Genomic DNA, 22,270 nt, shown 5'->3' with positions numbered 1-22,270 from the left:
CACGAATGCTTAGCATTTTATAAAACGAATACTAAAGCAATAAAAGAACAGAAGAGCACATGTTATAATTCCAAGACGTTGGCAGGCTATAACCAAAACTAGGCTACTGCGCCGCATAACATACAAGTTTGATTTTAAGTTATTATGAAAATAAATTGGTTTGCGGCTGGAGATTTTTAAACATGGCGGCTGAAAGTAAAAAAATAACACTGCAAGTAGTCGACCAATCAGAAATTTTCAGTGCTTGCACCCCACCCCAAAGGTTCCTGTACTTTTGGAAAGTACTACCCCCTGAGCAGGAACCTTTTTGGGGGGTAAAATAAAGCCCCCGGAACTAAATTTAGACCCTAGTTCCTGCGGTGGAAACGCACTGAGTTCCTCAAAAGGTTCTTAGTTCCGGGGTAAAGTTCCTGCGGTGGAAACGCGGCTAAACACACCAAGATAACTAAACACCCTGACCTGCACCCACACAACCACACATGGACACACACAAAAATGACTAAACACCCTGACTAGATGCCACAGACAGGCTGACGTCCTAGTGTTGTTCAGGGAACAGAAGCTGCGATAAACAGACCTGCAACAGTATGATGTGATCATGCTGTTTATGCAGCTCCTCAAGGTTCTGCTGCTTCTCCTGATCCATTTCTCTTATGCGGGAACTTAGCCTGGAGTCATTTAGGAGAGAAAGAGAGAGGAGTGACCACAGTAACACACAGATGTCACAACTTCCAGTCTTCCATCTTAGTTGTGTTCCCATCTGACCTTACAACAAGATCAATCAATCAATCAATCAGACTTTATCTGTATAGCACTTTTCATACAAGTTAAATGTAACACAAAGTGCTTAACACAATACAACAAACTCCCCCCCCCCCCCCGATTCCATATGCAAAGCAATGATTTTGTAAATTAATAAAACACTCAATAATAACAGCATTGAATAAAACAGGAACTGAGGAAACGCTGTCATAAAAATAAGAGTTGCTGATCCATCTGTACTAAACCATGTCTCAGTTAAAAACATGCAATCGATATTATTATCTAAAATCAGGTCATTAATAAGAAATGTCTTGTTTAAAAGAGATCTAACATTCAAAAGTGCCATATTCAGGGACACTGGAAAAGTTCTCTTCAGGGGTGGATTAGCAGCTGATGGTTTATGTGTGCATAGAGATCTGAGATTGTTAAAATTCACGCCATAAGTTTGTTTGGTGTTATGTCTGGTAGTGATTATGACCGGAATTATTGAATAAGAGCTTGGGGTGTCACTACGCTTAGGCTTACTGCAGGGGGAGCTAGCAGTTCTATGAGAGGTAGTGGAGAATGTACCTGGCTCACGAGAGGTCAGTAGTTAATCACGTGAGGAGGTGGATGTTGACCCCTATGTCAAGAGTACATCCTATGTAAACTTCTCCAGGAAAGTAATATAGCAGGTTGACTCAGCTGCTCGGTTTCCTAAATAGTCTATTTAATGTAATATTTAAATGACAATACAGGGAGATGCAAATTCTGATAAAAAAAAAAAAACAGGTAGGCGGAGGGATCAAAGGGCTCTTAGCTACCCAATTTGCCCGGCTCTGGTGGCTGTATCAGTAACTCACTGTGTGACCTCAGCCTCCTGTGTTGCAATTTTTTCTTTCAGCTCTGCTCGCTCTTGCTTCAGCAGGTTAATTTTGGTCATAGCTTGTTGATACTTCTCCTGCCAGGTGGATACACTCTGCTGGAGCACCTGGGACCAAGGGAACAAGACAGAAGAACTGACTTTTTAAAAAAGGTGGCCATAAACAAAGAGTTGCACACATGCGTGGTAATTCTAGCCCTTTATGACTTCTGGTTTCAATGTTTTCTAGCTAGATTGCTAGCGTTAAGTTATGAACATGTCCAGCAAATATTAGAAGGATCTACCAAAGAAATAGAAACAGCGATACCAGCAGCATCTGTCTGTCTTACCTGACCCTCTTGATAAAGTTATAAAGTAAAACGTTTGTTTTCAGAAGATTTTACATTTTTACCTCACATCAGTTACCCTAATGTATATCATTACTTGGTGGAGACAGAGTGTGTTTACACTAGAGAAGCGGTCAGGGCTTATAAAAGTCATGACACCTACAATTATTTTTTCTCTGGGAAAGTTATGACTAAATATGTAGATAATGACCTACATGTAGTATATAGAGAGGCTGAGGCTAACCAAACGCTTCAAAAAAAGCTATGGCACCTGGGTTATTGTTCAAAGAAGCAGGGAAGTATGTTCTGGTCACTGTACATGCACGGGAGGGTAAGGTGTTTAATCCTGTAACGTTAAAATGTGATGTAATATGTGTTGTCATTTTAGCTGGTTAGTTAAAGCTGCTAACAACTACTCTTGTGTCTGAATGATAACTAGATTAGGTGAGGTCAGCAGTAAAGTCGCTGCAATATTGACTGTGGTAGAACAATGTGTGAAGAAAGGCTTAAATACACCGTCAGCCACAATCAAACCCAGTGTCTGGTGAAAATGTTTGTGGTTTAAAAAAAAAAAAAACTAGTCACAGACTACAACCAGCAGTTGTTTGGGTCTGCCTGTTTTTAAAGACTGATTCTGGATCAGAACTACGCAGCTATCTCAAAAGTAGCTCCATGCTGCTGAAAAGACAGGTCTATAGTGCTGATTTAGAATCCGCACTTAAGAACAGCTACAAACAAACTGGTGGCTCTAGACGGATAGTCCTAGATTATATCTAGCTAGATCAACCTTTATTTAATTCTCAGAAGACACATTGAGGAAATGAGCCCTCATTTACAATGGTGACAAGATTACAAAATACAACTAAAACAACAATGAAAAACCAAAAAAAAAAAAAAAAAAAAAAATATATATATATATATATATGTACATATATACAAAATAACAGTAATAATAAATAGATATAAAATAAATAGTAAAAGTGCACAAAGACAAAAATTTAAACAGATTAAAGCCAGATTAGAAACTTTAAGAACTTGAAAAAGCAGAAAATCTTGGGAACGTTCCTGATAAGGCATATCTTTCTAGACTAAAAGTAAAGTTAGTTTATATTCATAATTTAGGAAGAAATAAAGTGCCACAAAGGCAATTGTCTAGGTAAAAAAGCTAAAATGAATTTGCTCTTTTTTAGTTTGCAATGAAATACTGCGAGATCACATATATAAAACAGGTTAAACTATACATGACCTGGATCAAAAACTCCTTGACCACCAGTTCATGAAATCTAAGGGTGGGTATGTAGAACTACAAAAGATCTGCAAAGCAAAAACTAAACAGTGTACCCAGTATCTCCAAATCTATCCAAAATATCTAAATTACGCTTTTCTGTAAATCACAACATAATCATGTATTTAACTACAAATCAACTGTTTTGACTCAAGAAACTCACTGTTGCATCATTTTCAAGTGGGAATTGCAAGCGTTCTGTCAGTGCAGTGGTCTAAAATATCCAGGCAGTCCAAAAACATACCCAAAATCTCTCCAAAAATGAAAAAAAAAGCTTTTTGTCCATTATAAAGCATGTAAATGTGCCCCTTATGAATGTTTAATATGAAACGTTGATATAAGATAAAAAAGAATGCAAAAACATTATCACACTGTGGTACAGTACCTAAATGTGTAATCATGAACTCTTGTATGTTTTTCTGTACTCTACACTATGTAGTGTTTTCTTGTATATATGGGACAACATTAAAACAATATTCAACCGTCCAGCACGTTTTGGCAATGTTCCAGTTCAGGTCACATCTAGTGCATTAAATACAAACACTACCTAGCAAACCGACAAACGCTTACGTTACAGTGTGAAATATCCTCATTATAAAATACAACTAACCTGTTTAAAGACACTCAATTTCAAAAATAACATATATAACTTAAATATTTTCAGCAGAAACACTTACATTTGGATGATGAAATCTTATCTGTGTTCAGTAGATAGAGAACAGAGACAAAATCAATGCTGTCGTTCCCCAGTTCTGACTGAGTTCAGAAAACAACATATAAGCTAGGTCTATCAGCAAACATACGCCTAAGCCATGCTCAGAAGTTCTCAAGAATAATAATATTTTCCAAGAAATGATGAAAGGCATCAATAAAGTTTTGCCAGGTGCAGTGTCTTTTACTGCTACCACAGAGTGAATGCATAATGCAGCGATAATGAGACGAAACCTTCGGTTAGCTGAGCTATAAAATGCTATTACAGTAAAATCAGACATATTATACATTGATTAATTGTCGATCAAGCCAGATTGTTCCACAAGGGGTGACAATACCGGAAACATGTGGTATTACGCACAGCTATTTTGGAAAGTACCCATGCATCACAAATGAGCATATATTTCAGAAACAAATTGTCCAAGACAATACATATATGACCACTCAGTCTCGAAAGGGAAATCAAAATGCGTAAAATCAATGGTAAGGATGTATATTTATTCCATATTTAGTCAGATATTGACAGCAGAATGACAAGGTATAATTTTTTACAAATTCCTCTTGTTTATTTCAGTGTTCAGTCAGCAGTGTTTTTCACAGCTTTAATGGCATACCTTCGGCTATTGTTGGCCTTCTCTTGTTGCTATGACGGAATACATTTTTAGTGGTAAAAGAATGTTTTTGTGTATGCCCAGATAGACATTATTGTCCAGTGTGTCATGCGTGCGGGGTGTAGTTACAGATGAGACTCCAGGGAGGGGATGCTTGGTAAATGGCGACCAGCGAGACAATGTTGGTGTGTAGAAACTCTGTCTTCAGCATAGTTGTCCTGAATCGTCTACTAATAAAGCTAGAACACAGTTTTTTCAACTCATAATTTGGTTGCAGGAGCACAGAATGTCTGAATTGAGCAATCTAGGCACACTGGCATGCCGACCACTAGAGGCATTGCACAAAGGGGTAAACTTCTTTCTGGTGAACGTAAGGAAGTAAGATCTGTTCCTATATAAGAAACTAAGCTTCACCCACAGCTTTTTTACCAGATTGCTTATGTGGAACATAAAAGTGAATTTATCATCAATCAAGATACCCAAGTATTTATAATGTACCACTCCTAGTGTACCATCACTAGGAGTATCATCAAGGGCACATATCTGGAGATTGTCTACATTTTTTTATTGATCTGGTAAATAACATGCACTTAGTTCTATCACTATTTAAAACAAGTTTAAGATTTAGGAGTGCTGTTTGCAAAGCAACAAAAGCAAGCAGCAGATTTCCAATGACCAAGGGGGTAGAGAGGGAAAAGCAACAGAGAACTGTATATCTGCATAAAAACGAAAGTTACAGCCATTTGAAAATTTAACAATGTAAATGATGAACAGCACTGGGCCCAGTATGGACCCTTGAGGAACACCCTTTGATAACTGTTAAAAACGCAGACTGTATACCACCCACTTTCACACACTGACATCTGTCTGAGAGATAATTATGGAACCAATATTGTCGAATCCGATAAGTGAAATTCTGTGTAATAACATGGAATAGTCGAGTGTATCAAAGACCTTAGAAAGGTCAACAAAAAGAGCAGCATAATGAAGCTAACAGTCTAAAGCAGACACAATATCACTTAAGCAAACTGAGCTGAAATAAAAACTGTTCTTCATCTTCATTATGAACTACTATATGCAATGAACCCCAATGAAATAAAAAACTACAGAATGTGTCACGCTGAAATTTTTTTTTTTGATTTTGTTTTTTTAATACTTTTTCTGCCCGCTTTGTTAAAGCCCCACTTCACCAGTATGTTTGATTTGCATAAGCTTGGTTAAATTAATAGAAAAATTCTAAAAGCTTCCCTGGGTGAAATACATTTTCAGCTATTACGCTTTTAACCCACAAGACAGTACAGTGGATTAACTATCACTACTCTGCAGGGATCACTCTCATCACTTGTATCCTTCTAAGTTGGTCCTGTAGCACTTTCATGTTACACTTCTATCTCCATCCAGCACTTATATTGCACTTGTATCATCACCTTGATGTTGTAAGCTTGTCATCATGCCTTCTAGTTTGACTTGCCGCAACTTTCTGACCTAGCCTATGCTTACTGTGTGAACTGAACTTAATGTGTTCATGGCTATGATAACTGTTACATAATGAATATTGTACCTTATTGGACACATTTAGTGAGGGGGACACTTTGCGATTGTACGGGGAGATATTTCACTGGCATTAGCTGCCTGAACACAAGACCTTCCTTTCTTTAAAAACATAAGGGGGAACGGTATCTGATGGAACTGAATTCAGCTGTCGGATAATGCTTCCCATTTCCCCCTATTTAAATGGACACATTTTGATGTAGGATGGTAAGATTTTGTGATTGTACCCTGGATGGGGAGATATTTCACCAGCATTAGCTGTCTGTCTTTCTAGGAAACATAAGGGGGCACAGTATCCAGTCAGGCTCACTTGAGCTGTTGAAATGTTTCAATAATAATAATAATGTCATAATAATGTCACCTGCTCTATCAAAATAAATCACATTGGTATATTTTCAGTTTTACACAATACTTGAAAGAGGAGAATGTAATCTTTCTAATGATGCCCAAATTATCTCTCTACACCATCAAGAGAGTTATGTCCTGTCCCATTACATTTTGAGTGTCACCAAACCATATTTTTGTGAAAAACAACTTCAAATGTTAGTCACGAGATAGCAGGTGCAACAATAGCCTTACGTACCTTTTACTCTGAATTTTAACATTAAGAAATACAGATCATGAAAGCCAAGACATTAAAGTAGTCTAGCTTGTCATCTTACATTTAAAAAAACTTTTAAACTTATACATTGAATTTGACATTACGACATTCAGGTTACGAACACAAAGACATTTTGTTTTTCCAAGTAAAATCAGATGAAACTCAATCATCTGTAGCCATGAAATTAGCTGATGTGATTGTGTAACAGGTGACAAGCTGGTGTGCGGAGGATTTCTGTATCAGAAATACACAAATCGCTGGAAATGTAGAAATATTGGTATTCGTCCTATTCCGTAGAAACACCAGTGACGTGAGAGTTTTTCTTGAGAACGAGCTGATTTCAAAGCATGCACCCTCTTACACTATTTTCTTGAAATCATGTTCCTGGCAATGCTACGGGGAACATGATTTGATGGGGGAACAGAATTCAGCAACACCAAACTCGAGTATGTGTGAACAGAAAATGCTGTCCTGCAAATTTGCTGATAGTATCCGTGTACCGAGCTGGTTTTGGTGCAAACTGTCTATACTACTCCCCGAAAAGGTTAAAAAAGGTTAAAATTGTAGTCCAAGTCCACACTGTTTGCTTTACTGGCAAAGCAGAGCCAGTTGTGTAGGCTCAGTAGCCTGCTAAACTGCCCCATCCCATAGTAAAATGTGGGAACGGGACCAGAGATAAACACCTGGAGCCGGTAGCACCAGCTGGGCTAAATAAGGTGGTCTTAAATGTTAAGTCAGTCGTAGCTACGTTTGTTTTTTTTTTCAAAATTTACACCCGCTGCAAAGAACTATGACTAAGTGCAGCTAAGTATAGCATAGGCAATGCACATTCTTGTTGATGCATTCTATTATGCAAATGTTGCTAGGCTACAATACTACTACTGCTTGATTTGTTGACATTAATCATATCCCATCAGTATTTCCCATACAATAAATTTATTTGGCTGCACGTTCCCGATTATAATCACCGATGATCACAGTTGAAAATGAATGTGACAAGTTGGTGGAGGGTGATGCCCTACAATGATCCTGTCTGTCCGGAGGTAGTACAGTAGCTAAGTGATTCCGGCAGGAACGAGAAGGCGGATCAACCAGTCCAGCGACACCATCCAGGGGCAATGAAGACGAAGAGGAGATGAGGGTGGGCCCAGCTGGTGATGGAGAAGAGAACTCGGCCATTGAAGAACAGTCAAATTCATCCAGGACTCAAAAGCTGTTTAACAGTTGGATATCCAGCAGAGAAGGAGGCCGAGTGGTACGCCAACTGCCATGGTTTCCACCACAAGTTATGGACCACAGTTCCAGGCTCTGAGGGGTGGAACCAGGTGACCAGGGATTGCCATTCTCTATGAAGCTCACAAACTCCAGTCATTACTCAAGGTATTGCAGTTTAATAAGCCTCTGGCACCAAATGTCAGTTCAAAACTACTAATTTATCTTGGCCAAATTATATTATTTTGGACAGTACTGTTACACTCTAAAATTTCTTCACACTGAACTAATTACTCTCCAGCTATCGAGCCCCACAGAAGATGTAAGATTTATTTATTTCCAATTTTGTCCACATAATTTTATGTCACTGAAAAATGTTGAACTGAAAATGTTGCCTGCACAGAACTGATGTACAGTATCAAGAATACATTGAGTATTATAATAATGGTACCTACCATAACGTTCTTGTGTCCATTGTTCACGGTGATGAATCGTGACAAATAAATGAATAATAAATAAGTAATAAAGTTGGGATATGCCAAAATAATAGAAGTATTGGCTTACGTTTACTGTACTTAGGAAGGGGCGAGGATGGCGTCTAAGAATAGGTGGAGATACTCGAGGATGCTAGCTCCCCCGCGTCTAGCCAGGACAACGACAAAATGGATGGTTCGGAAGAATCGGTGAACCTGACACTGATCCTCAGAGAGATACGCGATTTCAGGCAAGACAACAAAAAACAGCTTGAAGACATTAAAGGAGAAATTGCAAAAATGAATTCGAGGCTAGATGAAGCCAAACCGAGGATTGTAGGGAATGAGGAGAGGCTGCAAAATGCGGAAGAGGCATTAGCAGAGGTGCTAAAAATACAAGAGCAGCTCTAGTCGAAGCTAACAGAACAAGAGAGGCACTCAAGGAGGGAAAACGTGAGGATATACGAAGTACCCAAAGGATCTGAAGGCGGACCCAGGTCAGTGATTCCTTTCGTGTAGAAGCTGCTTAGAGAGAACCTTGATATTCCCGACACGAAGGACCTACAGATAGAAAGAGCTCACCGGGCATTAGCACCGCAACCTCCGATAAGCGCCCAGCCCAGATCGATTCTAGTCAAATTCCTCAGTTTCAGAATGAAGGAAGTGCCTAAACTGGCATGGAAAAAGAAAGGCTTCCCGTGGAAAAACTGCAAAATCAGCCTTGACCATGACTATGCTCCGGGAATCCTAGTTAGAGGGAGGGAATACGCAGAGGCACGAAGGGTCCTGAAGGAAAACAACATAAGATTCCAGACCCTGTATCCAGCTTGGCTGAGAGTCTTCTATGAAGATGGGATGAGAACCTACGAAACGGTGGAGGAGGCAATGTCAGACCTAGCGGACCAGGGATTGCTGATAAAAGTAATCACACAACCGGAATCACTTCTGGAGAGGATTCAGAGGTGGACATGGCAGCCAGTGCAGGGGCGGCGCACGACTCGGGCCAACGGAGTACTAGGCTACAAAGAAAAACTGCAAGACTAATTTAAAACTGAAGTAGACTGTCTGAAAAGAGTAAACAAAATAGACAAAACAATGTAAATCATAGAGACATGGTCGAGACATAAAATAAGAGGGAAGTTTTCATGGCTGTTATCATAGTAGAGGGCCCTCTTACCCAGGTAGGAAATTGAGGTTATACCTCAGAGTTGAGGCAGGTCAGTGAAAGTACTTCACTGTTGGAAGTCTGGAAAAAAGTTAAAATGTTCTATGTTCAAAACATTCCTTATCTTAGTTTCGGTTTTTTGGTTTTGTTTTTTTGTTGAGAAGGGATTGCTTACTATTTATCTAGAAGGGAAGAGTGATCATTTTACTTCAGTTAGAACAAAATGCAAGGTGGATCTGTGAAAATAATTTCCTTTAATGTCAATGGGGTTTTGAATCCAATTAAGAGAAGTAAGATTTTGTCAAAATTGAAAAAAGAGAAGGCACAGATAGCTTTCCTCCAAGAAACACAAGAGTCAATTTGAACATGCAGAATTAAAAAGGCTGGGTTTTAGGCATGTATTTTCTTCTTCATATAAGTCAAGCCACAAGAGAGGAGTTGCTACTCTTATATCAAGTACACTTAATTATGAACATATATCAGAGACTAAGGACGAAGGTGGAAGATTTGTCAAGATCACAGGGAGAATAGAACGGACTGAGATAACATTATTAAATGTTTACACTCCACCGGGAAGTGAATGGTTATTTTACAGACGCATCTTTGACTTAATGGTCAACTCTCAGGGTGTGGTAATATGCGGGGGGGGGGGGGGGGGGGGGGGAATTTAACATCAGGCTAAACCCTACACTAGATTCTTCAGGAGCAGTTATTCAGAATAGACCTCTAACTAGGAAAGTGAAATCATTGATGGAAGGGTTGGGCATTATAGATGTATGGAGGGAAACATACCTTACTAGTAGAGACTACACACGCTATTCTTTCCCGCATTCAGTTTATTCAAAGATAGACTACTTTTTCATATTTTGCACAGCTAGATTCAAGATAAGGGATTGAAATATCGCAACGATTGATCTGTCAGACCATAGCCAAATTTCTATGTCTCTAATTCTAGAAAGGAAAACAAGGAAAACACTATGGAAACTAAATTTGAATATACTCAACGATCCAGAAATAAAGGAGAGACTAAAGGGAGACATCAAAAGACTATCTAGACCTTAATGATTCTGGGGAAGTATCACCAGTAATCCTGTGGGACACACTGAAAGCTGTAATGAGAGGGAAAATTATTTCCATTACTACATATATGAAGAAACTTGAAGGGCAAAGATTGGCGGATCTTCAGGGAAAATTAAAACGGCTACAATTAGCTGACAGTAATAAAACAAAATTCCATTTTGGAATGGGAAATAAAAAAACTACAGAGTGAAATTAACGATATATATACACTGGAAACCTAGTAAAAGTTTATTTTCCTGAAACAAAAGTATTATGAAGTAGGAGGCAAATCAGCGAAATTTCTAGCGTACGCAAACAACAAGTGGAAAATACAATTTATAAAATAAAGAACTCAAAAACAAAAATTGTCTAAAATAAAATAGGAAAAATTCAAGAGAGTTTTGAAACATTCTCAACCCCAGGCCCTCAATGAGACCCATATCGACACTTTCTTAAAGGAGTACCATGGTGATTTTCACACTTTCTTGGTTTTATGTGCTATTTGCACAAGAGGCATTGAAGAAACACAATGAGTAAAGTATTAAATATGTCCGTTCTGTATTTTTGGAGAAATATGCGTTTTAAATTTATCGTCCTATTTTCAACCGGTTGAGAAAGTTGTCAACTTGGTGCGTCACGAACACAGTAACCACTCCCCTTTCCACGCCCCGTAAACCCATGGATAACTCGAGACCCATAGTTTGCGCCGCTGGCTTACGGGCAAGACAATGCAAATATTTGACTAACGTTAGGTTCATTTAAATTAGAGTGCCTTTTAAGGACTATTATATTATTTCTGGTTATATTCATTTAGCTAGCTAGTTAACGTTAGCTAACTAGGTAGTTTACTTTCATAAGGCAATGTTTTCGATAACGTTAGCTAGCTAGTTTGCTTTTATGAGGACGTTATAGTTGTGCTTTTATCTTAACTTGGCTAGCTAGATAGCAAAAATTATAATTGGATATAAGTCAACGTCCTTATCTTAGCTATCTATCGATACTTGATATACTACTAAGCTAGCTAGCTTGTGAAAAGAACTCCCAAAAAGAGCGCTTATCATGGGGGTAGCTATGGTAACGGGGCACGGTCTGTCAATCATAGCTAACTGACAGTTCTCATTACCATGCCCAGATGGTTCGGGTGAACTTTTATAGTGGGAAATTTAGGCTTAGAAAAATACATTTTAAAGTACATTGAAATGACTGAATAATAAAAAAATTATGCACATTTGTTTTGTTGTTGCCTAAAGACAACTGGGAAGTGTCACGTTCAACCACCATGTTACTCCTTTAAGTTCTTTAGAACTACCCATACTCACAAGCTCACAAAATGAAAATCTAGTACAACCAATTTCTGCCAAAGAATTGAATCTCTAAATTAATTCTGATCGGAAAGTCCCTAGGCTCAGATGGTTTTACCACAGAGTGCTCCAAGTCTTTAAAGCCACAATTATCTCCATTATTACTTAACACATTTAACTGGATCTTACAGAAAGGATAAATTCCACCCTCTTGAAGGGAGGCAATTATCTCAGTTATTCCCAAAGAGAAAGAGAAAGACAATCAAGAATGTGGCAAGAATGCCTCAGTGTTCTCAATTTGGATTACACATTAATTATGTCTATTTTAGGCCGTAGACTGGAAAAACTCTTACCTGACCTCATCCATTTAGATCAGACTGGATTTATCCAACAAAGACACACTTCGGACAACATAAGAAGGACCTTACATATACTAGAACAGATAACTAAGGACAAAACTAAGTCAATGATAGTGGGATTAGACGCAGAGAAAGCCTTTGATTCAGTTAGATGGGTATTTTAGTATAAAGTATTGGGAAAATTTGGCTTTCAAGATAGTTTTATTAGAGTAATTCAGACCCTATATGACAAGCCCACAGCTCGGATTAAGATTAACGGGGACCTTTCTGACTCTTTTGTTTTGGAGAGATGAACAAGATAGGGCTGCCCAATTACCCTTCACCTCTTTGCTTTATTTATTGAACCCTTAGGACAATTAATAAGACAGAGTGAAGCTGTCAAAGGCATTAAGGTGGCAGGGAATGAACAGAAGGTAGCACTATTCGCGGATGACGTTTTGGTTTATTTGAAGGAGCCGGAAAAATCATTTATGGGATTGATGTCATTGCTGGCTGATTTCGGAAATTTATCAGGCTATAAGCTCAACATATCGAAAACACAGGTTATGACTCTAAACTTTACTGCCCCAAAGAACCTGCAGGACAAATACAACCTCCAGTGGGAAGCTGAAGCATTAAAATAGTTAGGAATAACTCTGACAAAAGACCTTTCAAAATTACTACAGGCAAATTATGGGCCATTATCATCAAAGATAAAATCAGATAGAAAGGGGATAAGATTCCACCTATGCATAAGTCTGAACTCAAGGATAAGTGCAGTCAAAATGAATATTCTCCCTCGACTACTATACATTTTACGGAATCTACCAGTAGAGGTAAATGACAATCAATTTAGGGAATGGGACAAATGGATTTCTCGATTTATCTGGCAAGGAAAGAAACCAAGAATCCAATTAAAAACCTTACAATTAGGAAAAGAAAGAGGAGGACTGGAACTTCCTTGTCTAAGAAACTATTTCTACGCTTCACAGCTGACTCCTGCTATTTTGGTGCAATTCGGAGGTCAAATGGAAGGAATTAGAATTTGGAATGACTACTAATTTTCCTCAACAGGCCACAATTGCTGACAGAGGACTTGCAGCCTAATTGGAAGAGATAAAAACCCTGGATAAATCTCATGTTAAAAATATGGCAAAAAGTGGTTATGTCATGTGGAATCCACAACATGTTAAAACTTTTCAGATAGTGTGGCTACAATACAGACTTTCGTCCCAACAGAGGAGATAAAAGATTTGAATCCTGGATAAGGAAAGGTCTTACAACAATCTCTCATTCACACACAAAAATGCACTACAAAGTTTTCAATCTTTGCAGGGCAAACATGGCCTAGAGCAGAATGACTTTTTCAGATACCTCCAAGTACGACATTATTTCAATCAGAAATGCAGATATACAGACCTTTCAACAGCAGAATCTGAGTTTTATAATATCCTGAAATCAGCCTTCAGTTCAATATCAAATAAGTCCCATCTCTAGAGTGAATAATGCTCTCTTGCATGCTAAAAATGAAAACACACTGTACATTAAAGAAAAGTGGGGAAAAGAATCAGGAATGGGGCTTTCTGAGGACGCTTGGGGGGAAATTTGCAGCTTTCAATGGTCCTCAACTAACTCCATGGATTGGAGAGAACACTGCTGGAAAAATATTATAAGATATTTTAACAAAAATACGAGTTTGATGTGCTGGAGACAATGTGGCTCGAGGGAGGCAAATCATTTCCATATATTCTGGGACTGTCCCAAACTGAGTTTATATTGGAATGGCATTCACAAAACACTAAGCACGGTATCAAAGACTCAAATACCCCTGAACTTGGAGACTCTTTATCTGGGCCACGTTTTGTTTTTGGAACAGAGGAGGGATATAAAGCTGCTGCAGGCCCTATTGGTGGCAAGTAAAAAAATCAATCACTAGAAAGTGGCTAAATCCAGCACCACCTACATTGGAAGATTGGTATGGAATAATTTTGGAAATATTTAAAATGGAAAAGTTGACTTATTCTTTAAGGATCCAAAAAGACAAATTCTACCAAATTTTGAATAAATGGATCAAATTTATAACCCCAATGTGAGCAAACTTTGTATGACTCCACTACCGTTTTATGCTCCTTTCCGTTTCTTGATGGGAATAGTAGAAATGTAAGCTCCCTTGGTTCCAATGTATATAATTACATTTTTAATAGATGGGAATATGAAAGAAAGTTAAACACGAAAATTGCTGACAGACTGAAGTAGAGGTACGCATAGGTATGTAGGCTGTATACATGTGGGTATGTGGGCAAATATAGATGTGTATGTGAGTAGATGGCAGATGGCAGGGAGAGGTGAGGGGAGTGGTAATTGAGGGCAGATATGTTGCAGCCCGCTGGCTCCACCCCCGAGCCTTATATGGACTTCCTACCCCAACGAGGCAAGCCTGGGCTTCATTAAGCCATTAAGTGCATGGGGATAAAAGGGGAAGCGGGTTGCACAAACAGCGCAAAGTACCGAGAGGGAAACGCGTGTTGCGGAGAGTGAGAGAAAGCTAAGAAATATCTGTGTGATTACCTGTTGTGACCTGGATCGTTTGACTAACCCCGCTGTGTACCGAACTGTTTTGGCTGAGGACCTGGTTTTTTGGATTACCCCTGGAATACGGAGAAAGGACAACGAGAACGGATTGTGGACGGTGAATTGGTTGCTGAATTTCCCCCTTTCCCTCCGTGTGTAAATTTCCCTAATAAATTCCCCAATTGCACTCTGGTTATTTAGTGTGTTTAGTTATTGAATTGGTGACGTGGAAACCCCACACCCGTGAGCCTGCCACAATGTGTTATACCTGTATATGTGGAAGGATATACATGGATACTCCTGGAAGTGAAGATGGAGGACTGGATTCTTCTTGGGTATGACGCTACAAGCTTGGCACACCTGTATTTGGGGTATTTCTCCCATTCTTCTCTGCAGATCCTCTCAAGCTCTGTCAGGTTGGATGGGGAGTGTTGCTGCACAGCTAGTTTCAGGTCTCTCCAGAGATGTTAGATTGCGTTCAAGTCCTGGCTCTGGCTGGGCCACTCAAGGACATTCACAGACTTGTCCCGAAGCGACTCCTGCATTGTCTTGGCTGTGTGCTTAGGGTCATTGTGCTGTTGGAAGGTGAACCTTCGCCCCAGTCTGCAGTCCTGAACGCTCTGCCGCAGGTTGTCATCAAGGATCTCTCTGTACTTTGCTCTGTTCATCTTTCCCTCGATCCTGACTAGTTTCCCAGTTCCTGCCACTGAAAAACATCCCCACAGCATAATGCTGCCACCACCATGCTTCAACGTAGGGATGGTATTAGTCAGGTGATGAGCAGTGCCTGGTTTCCTCTAGACGTGATGCTTGTTATTGTGGCCAAAGAGTTCAATCTTGGTTTCATCATACCAGAGAGTCTTGTTTCTTATGGTCTGAGAGTTCTTCAAGTGCCTTTTAGCAAACGCCAAGCGGGCTGTCATGTGCCTTTTACGGAGGAGTGGCTTCCGTCTCGCCACTCTACCATAAAGGCCTGATTGGTGGAGTGCTGCAGAGATGGTTGTCCTTCTGGTAGGTTCTCCCATCTCCACAGAGGAACTCTGGAGCTCTGTCAGAGTGGCTATCGGGTTCTTGGTCACCTCCCTGACCAAGGGTCTTCTCCCCCAATTGCTCATTTTGGCCAGGCGGCCAGCTCTAGGAAGAGTCCTGGTGGTTCCACACTTCTTCCATTTAAGAATGATGGACTCCACTGTGTTCTTCAGAACCTTCAATGCTGCAGAATTATTTTGTACCCTTCCCCAGATCTGTACCTCGACACAATCCTGTCTCGGAGGTCTACAGACAATTCCTTTGACTTCATGGCTTGGTTTTTGCTCTGACATGCACTGTCAACCGTGGGACCTTATATAGACAGGTGTGTGTCTTTCAAAATCATGTCCAATCAACTGAATTTACCACAGGTGGACTCCAATCCAGTTGTAGAATCATATCAAGTATGATCAATGGAAACAGGATGCACCTGAGCTCAATTTTGAGTGTCATAGCAAAGGGTCTGAATACTGATGTAAATGTGATATTTCAGTTTTTTATTTTTAATAAATTTGCTAAAATTTTAAAAACCAGTTTTTGCTTTGTCATTATAGTGTATTGTGTATAGATTGATGAGAATGAAAATGAATTCAATCGATTTTATAATAAGGCTGTAACGTAACAAAATGTGGAAAAAGTGAAGGGGTCTGAATACTTTCCAAAGGCACTGTATATACATGTATTTTAAAAAAACTGGAAAGGGGTTTTATGTAAAAATATCGAAAAGCTTTTGTACACTCTGTGATATTGCCTTTTTCAAATAAAAATAAAATTTTAAAAAGAAAAACAAAAAGGCTAACATAAATAAATAATGGCAATAGCTTCATATATTTAATTTGCTTTAAAATTATTTTTGAACAGGACTCATTTGCAAGTGCTCATGTAATGTAAAATGCAAGTAAATCATGCTACTCCTAAACAAAAAATTTAGACTAGATTAAAACGAATACTTTCCTGGGTTGTACCACATTTGGCTATGCTGCACACACTGCTCAATGCACGCACAGAGACAATCACTAGTGCTGAGTCCTGCATGCAGTTCATTACAGTCTTTGTGCATGCACTGTAGCTGTAGTCTACATGTACTGAGACTTATTGAGAATATTTACCTTCCCTAAATTGGTTTAAGATATAGAAGTGAAGTTATGATAGAGTTGCTATGACTAATGCATTTATGAAATAAAGCTTCGACACATTTACAATCAGGATCATAATATGAACTGCTGCCCAGCGCTGTCCTGATGGAAGAAATGATTATAGCACTTTTGGATGGCGCTGTTTATCTGTTTGTGCTTATAGACCTGCACAGAAAGTGAAAGCAAGTCATCTTACAGTTTTTGCAGTAATTCTTGCAGTTACAGCACATTATGCATGGCTTCCATGGAGATTAAACTGTTTCCAAGTTAATCAGGTTGCAATTACCCGCTGGGAAATAATTTGATGTCTTTTATAAAGGTGTTCCTCGTTACATGGACGTATTTTAGGAAGTCTCATAACCTAAGGAATACAGAAATGTCAATATTGTTCTTTTGATGCATTCCAGGCATCAGGGTTTATTTTTTACTTTTTTTTAACTCAAAATGTCCAATTTAGTTATTGAAATAAAGAATGAAAATAAAAAAATTTCATCTATAATCTATAAATAATCATATAATATCTGAGTCACAGAGTCACAGAGATAGAAGGCATTTTCTCCATGTGAACTGAGTTCTAACAGAAAAGTCATTGTTCAGCCAAAATGTATCATATTCACTTATACAGCTAACCTTATTTAAGTATCATACGTATCAAATTCAGTGTTCATTGGATGTAAAGGTACATATGAAATAATGATTTGAACATTGCAATTTTGAAGCGGTGCTGCAGTGCCACCTTGGGTGGCATGTATATGGGTCCCTTTACAAGTTAATATTTTCAAAATTTGAACAGTGGATGGATTTAAAGGATGTGTGGTCAAATATCTTTTGTACAATTTGTGCATATTCATATTTGATTATGTTTAAGAATCTTGCATTGAGAGGAAAGTACTTCTCAGGACTCTTGGAGGGAAGCCTTCTGAGGGTTCCGATCAAATAATGTACAATTTGGCCTTATGGAGATCTACACAAATAAGTATTTTGCAAAAAGCGGCCCCTACAGGCCATGTTGTATTATAACACTGCGAGGCTGTGAGTGGTTGTCCACACTATTGCTGTCTATCGTACAGTGAAGTTTTGTCAAAATCGGCCAAAAGTGGCCAAACATGTATTTTTGGCATGGTCGGTCATTTTTTAAAATTGAAATTACAGTCCTGTTGATTTACTTGACAATTTAACACGAAGACATGCTGTAGATCAAACATGCCAAATGTGGTGAGAATTGGGCAAACAATCTAGGAGAAGTATGAGAAAGTTAGAAGAAGCTAGATTTGAAAGAATTCAAAATGGCGGCAAATCGATAAGGCAGAAACTAGAAGGATATTATTCCTTTGAAATGAGGTGGTAGACATGTGGAAAACATTTGGTGTATGTACATGAAAGGGCATGGCCATAATAATTTTTTCAATGTTGCAGTGACACCTATAGTGCCAGTTACATGTGTGTCATGCATAATAAATTGGCAGCCACACTGAACATGCCTGCCAAATCTTGCAGGTTTTTGAGCATGGGAAACGGGGGAAAATGTAGGGAGAAGCGGAGGAGGAGGAGGAAGAAGAAGAAGAATAATAATCCTAGCAAAAACAATAGGGGTCCTATGCACCCTTGGTGCATGGCCCCCTAATTAAGAACAATTAAAAATGAATAAATAAATAAATAAATAAAATCCGTGATAACAAGCAGCAATCACTTTAGTTGGTAACAGTGATAAAATGGTAAACACGGTAAAGGCGGTAGACCGACATGTGGGTAGTCTGTTCACAAGGAAGGCACGAGTGAATACAAATGAAAATGAGCCAGAAAAAATCCTGGCTGCTGATTTTATTTCTGCTTTGAAACCTATTTCACACGCACACTGTTTTACAGAACTTACCAATAACGATAACCAACACCTTTACTCATAGAACCGGAGCTGCAATGTTCTGAGAGTGATTTCAATCAGCAGTTAATTTCCTAGATGTGTTAAATGTTACCTGAAGCAGTGTCTGACAGGGATATAGATGGCAGCTACATCGTCCCATTTCTTCATTATTTCATAGTTGTGAAATCTTCCATCTGTATATTTTACACCTTTGCGCGAGATGTGGTTTGCGTCATAGGTTGCTGTGCAAAACTGCAAAGCTGAGCTACCACTTGCTTGTACTTGCTCCACAGTAAAATCGAGTGGATTTTCAAATAAATATAGTATTGAGCTGCTCATTTGTTATGAGCTAGGAATGTGAGTATGCACAAGCAAGCGGCAGCTGTTTTGCACATCTACCTTTGGAGTTAAGCCCGTCTCATGAAGGTATAAATTATACAGATTCCACATGTACTCATTTCACTGATCTGTAGTGAGTGGACAGCAATATTGTTTTCACCTGTCCAATCTCTTCAGATTTGTTAAAAGGAAGAAAGGACAGATCAGGGTTTTCCTACATAGCCATGTGTGTCTCACTGTAATGTTCCTGAAATATGCAAAATAGGGCACAGAAAAGACTTCTTCCCTAAACACACACATTTAATTAGTAAACGTGCCTGTCCCTTGCCTGTCTCTGCTAAGGTAATGTAAATTATTTTAGGTCGACCTTACACCTGTGTCCCACATAGACTTCACAAAACCACAAGCAGAGAGAAGAGTCACGTGTAAAGGCAGCAGATTACACATTTCCATCACTGAAACATAATGGTTTCCCAAAAAGCTTTTTGAAGTTTTAAAAGTAAGTTTAAAGAAGATACCACCAGATATATGTGATGGAATCAAATTTCGCTGTAGTTATAGCCTACCTGCTTGCTGGAGGGTTAAATCAAGTCGAAATTTTTGTCTTTAGGAAACAAATCCAGATTGTGCCTAGTTCACCATAGTTCAGGAAGATGGCAGTGAGACAGACACAGCTTCAGAGTCAGAGGCAAGAAGCCGAAGGCTACCAGGATGAGGAGGGAGGGGACAATCTTGGTACAGATGAAGACCAGAGGTTTGTAGGAGATGTGGAACACAGGGAAAAATCATTGAAAGTACCACAACCACTCACTGCTCTATATAAGCCAAATTATAGGACCTTACCACAGTCAGAACGTAACAAAGAGCTAGATGTACTTATGCAGTCATTGCCTCAAGACTGCAATGAAGTAACTTGAACAAAGTTGCAGGACAGACCTAGGTCAAATACGTATTTGTTTTGTATTCAAATAATTTTCTGTGCTCTACTGATCTTGCCTGGTGTAATTGAGCCTGCCAATATGACCAGAAGGCGGGGTTTGTACTTGTTGAGAGTATTTCATTGGTTCCAATACAACAGACAAGATGAATAAAGCGTAGAAATGTATTTGAATCCAAAACAAATACGTATTTGACCCAGGTCTGTTGCAGGATGAGACCACAAATCAAAGTGAAAATGAGATGTGGTTCACTCAAAGGAAGGGTAGACTAACAGCAAGTTTGGTCAGGTTCTACAATGTCTAAAGTCAGACAAGCATCATGAACACTGTTATGGGCTATATTTCTTCAGGGAGTACACCATCTGTCCTATGGGACAAAGCCAATGCAATAAAGGCAAACAAAATTTTCCTCAGCATGGAATGTACCACACACAACAGTCCTGTTGTGGAAAATGTTGGCTTATTAGTCCACCCACTCTTACCACATCTGGGAATAACCCTGATGGCATAGTTAGATGTCAGTGCAGTCCCCTGTCAGTGCTTGAGGTGAAATGTCCTGCAAAATATTCACATACCACGGTTTCTGGAGCAGCACAGCACAAAGATTTTGCTCGGGTTCCAACCTGGAACTCAAGGGTATTAGGCTGAGGTCCAGGTCCAGGGAGAAATGGCAACATGTTGGGTACAGTCTGCATGCTGTGTGGTATGGACAAAGAAAAACTACCATATTCAACATTTGAAATTTTCAAATGAGTTCCTGGAACATGAATGTGAAAAACTAGACCAATTTTACAAGGCCTACAAGGCCTACAAGGCCTGAGATTTGTACACGAAAAATTGGAAGGCAGACGACTCAGACTACATGCATTTTCAAATGTCTTTGCAAATCAGGTATGCCACAGTGCTCTACTTATGGACATGGCTCTACTTATGGACATGGTTACTCCATACAACCTATTCTTGCAATGTAAGATTATATACTTGAGCTGATAGTTTTGGTTTTGGAGATAAACTCAAGTGAACAGTGAATTCAAGTGAAAGATTTTGTTTCCTCCTAGAATAGGGCCTACCAAATAATCCATATCATATCCAGGCCTAAACTTGGTATTTCCAGATAGGGATAAGTCTTGTGAAAAAAATGATGGGTTGCGAGATAGGTTATCTATGGAGTAAACCTGTTAAATCTGGAAAAAACAGAGGGTAGTGAAAAAAAAAACATCAAAATTACCATAGGGCTCAAGGAGTTAAATATTTCTCAAAATAGTGATCAATGTGCATGGAAAGATATTAGGCGGAGGCAATATTGTCCATACACACACAGTGTTGTGCATGAACGCGCTAAAAGAGCGGCGTTCATTGAACGTGCTCATATTTCTGGTGAATGGTGAACTGAACGTATCCTTTTGCAACTAATGAACGTAAGCGTTGTTAACTCTTGCGAGAGTTAACTACGCTCTCCCGAGAGTTAACGATGCTCATGCACTGTTTACCATAGACATATATACATTTGTTCATAAAAGTCTTTCAAATATTCATATGAACTGGCTGTAGCTGCGTGGCTAAAATTAGAGCCGGTTTCACTAGCCATGCTGGCATGCCGGTTGCCGTAAATCCTCGTCGGGTGCTGTAAGCAGCATAGACATATAACATTTGGCATAGAAAACGTAGTTTGTCCACCTTTCACTTCACAGCAGTGATGAAACTAACAAGAAGTAAGTGCTAGTGTGTTGTTAGCCTTTACTGATCCCTGTATGAGGTTTATATGATATAGCTAGCATAAGCCAATAGCACTAACCCATAAAATTTGCTTTTTAATGGTACTTGGTCAGTCGAACGATAAAAATGAAAGCATTCGATTACGGTCAACGGCACCAAAAATTTCTGTTGCACCTTCAATAAATGGCAAAAGTCCCACTATAGGATTGATCATAGCACATCTTTCAGCTAGCGACTGTAATGAAGCCAGTGGTGAAGCCTGTACCAGTTCGCTTGGAAGCATATGAATCTATTTTATGTTTTTGAACTTCTGCATAATTTGGTTCATGCAGGCTAAATAAAATTTACATTGCATCTACAGTATACCTGTACTGCACCTCTTTTTTTCACTTTCTGCATAATATGACATTGTTTAAGTGGTAA

The 22,270-nt window shown here is 39.0% G+C and overlaps 1 protein-coding gene across 4 annotated transcripts in view; it reads right to left on the bottom strand.

Annotated features, from left to right (window-relative positions):
- calcoco2 (calcium binding and coiled-coil domain 2) overlaps window positions 1-22,270 on the bottom strand; it is an 86,608-nt gene that overhangs the window by 11,239 nt on the left and 53,099 nt on the right. For all 4 annotated transcript variants that reach the window (XM_035407046.1, XM_035407048.1, XM_035407047.1 and 1 more), the window contains exons 7-8: window positions 1,605-1,732; window positions 578-668 (exon numbers count right to left, since the gene is read on the bottom strand). In XM_035407046.1, the coding sequence (XP_035262937.1) occupies window positions 578-668; window positions 1,605-1,732 (219 nt within the window). The remainder of the gene's footprint in view (window positions 1-577; window positions 669-1,604; window positions 1,733-22,270) is intronic.

The sequence above is a fragment of the Anguilla anguilla genome, chromosome 2 (genome assembly GCF_013347855.1).
Source record: "Anguilla anguilla isolate fAngAng1 chromosome 2, fAngAng1.pri, whole genome shotgun sequence".
Lineage (NCBI taxonomy): Eukaryota > Metazoa > Chordata > Actinopteri > Anguilliformes > Anguillidae > Anguilla > Anguilla anguilla.
The sequence above is the reverse complement of the archived record's forward strand: the minus strand, read 5'-3'. Positions and strand labels throughout refer to the sequence as shown.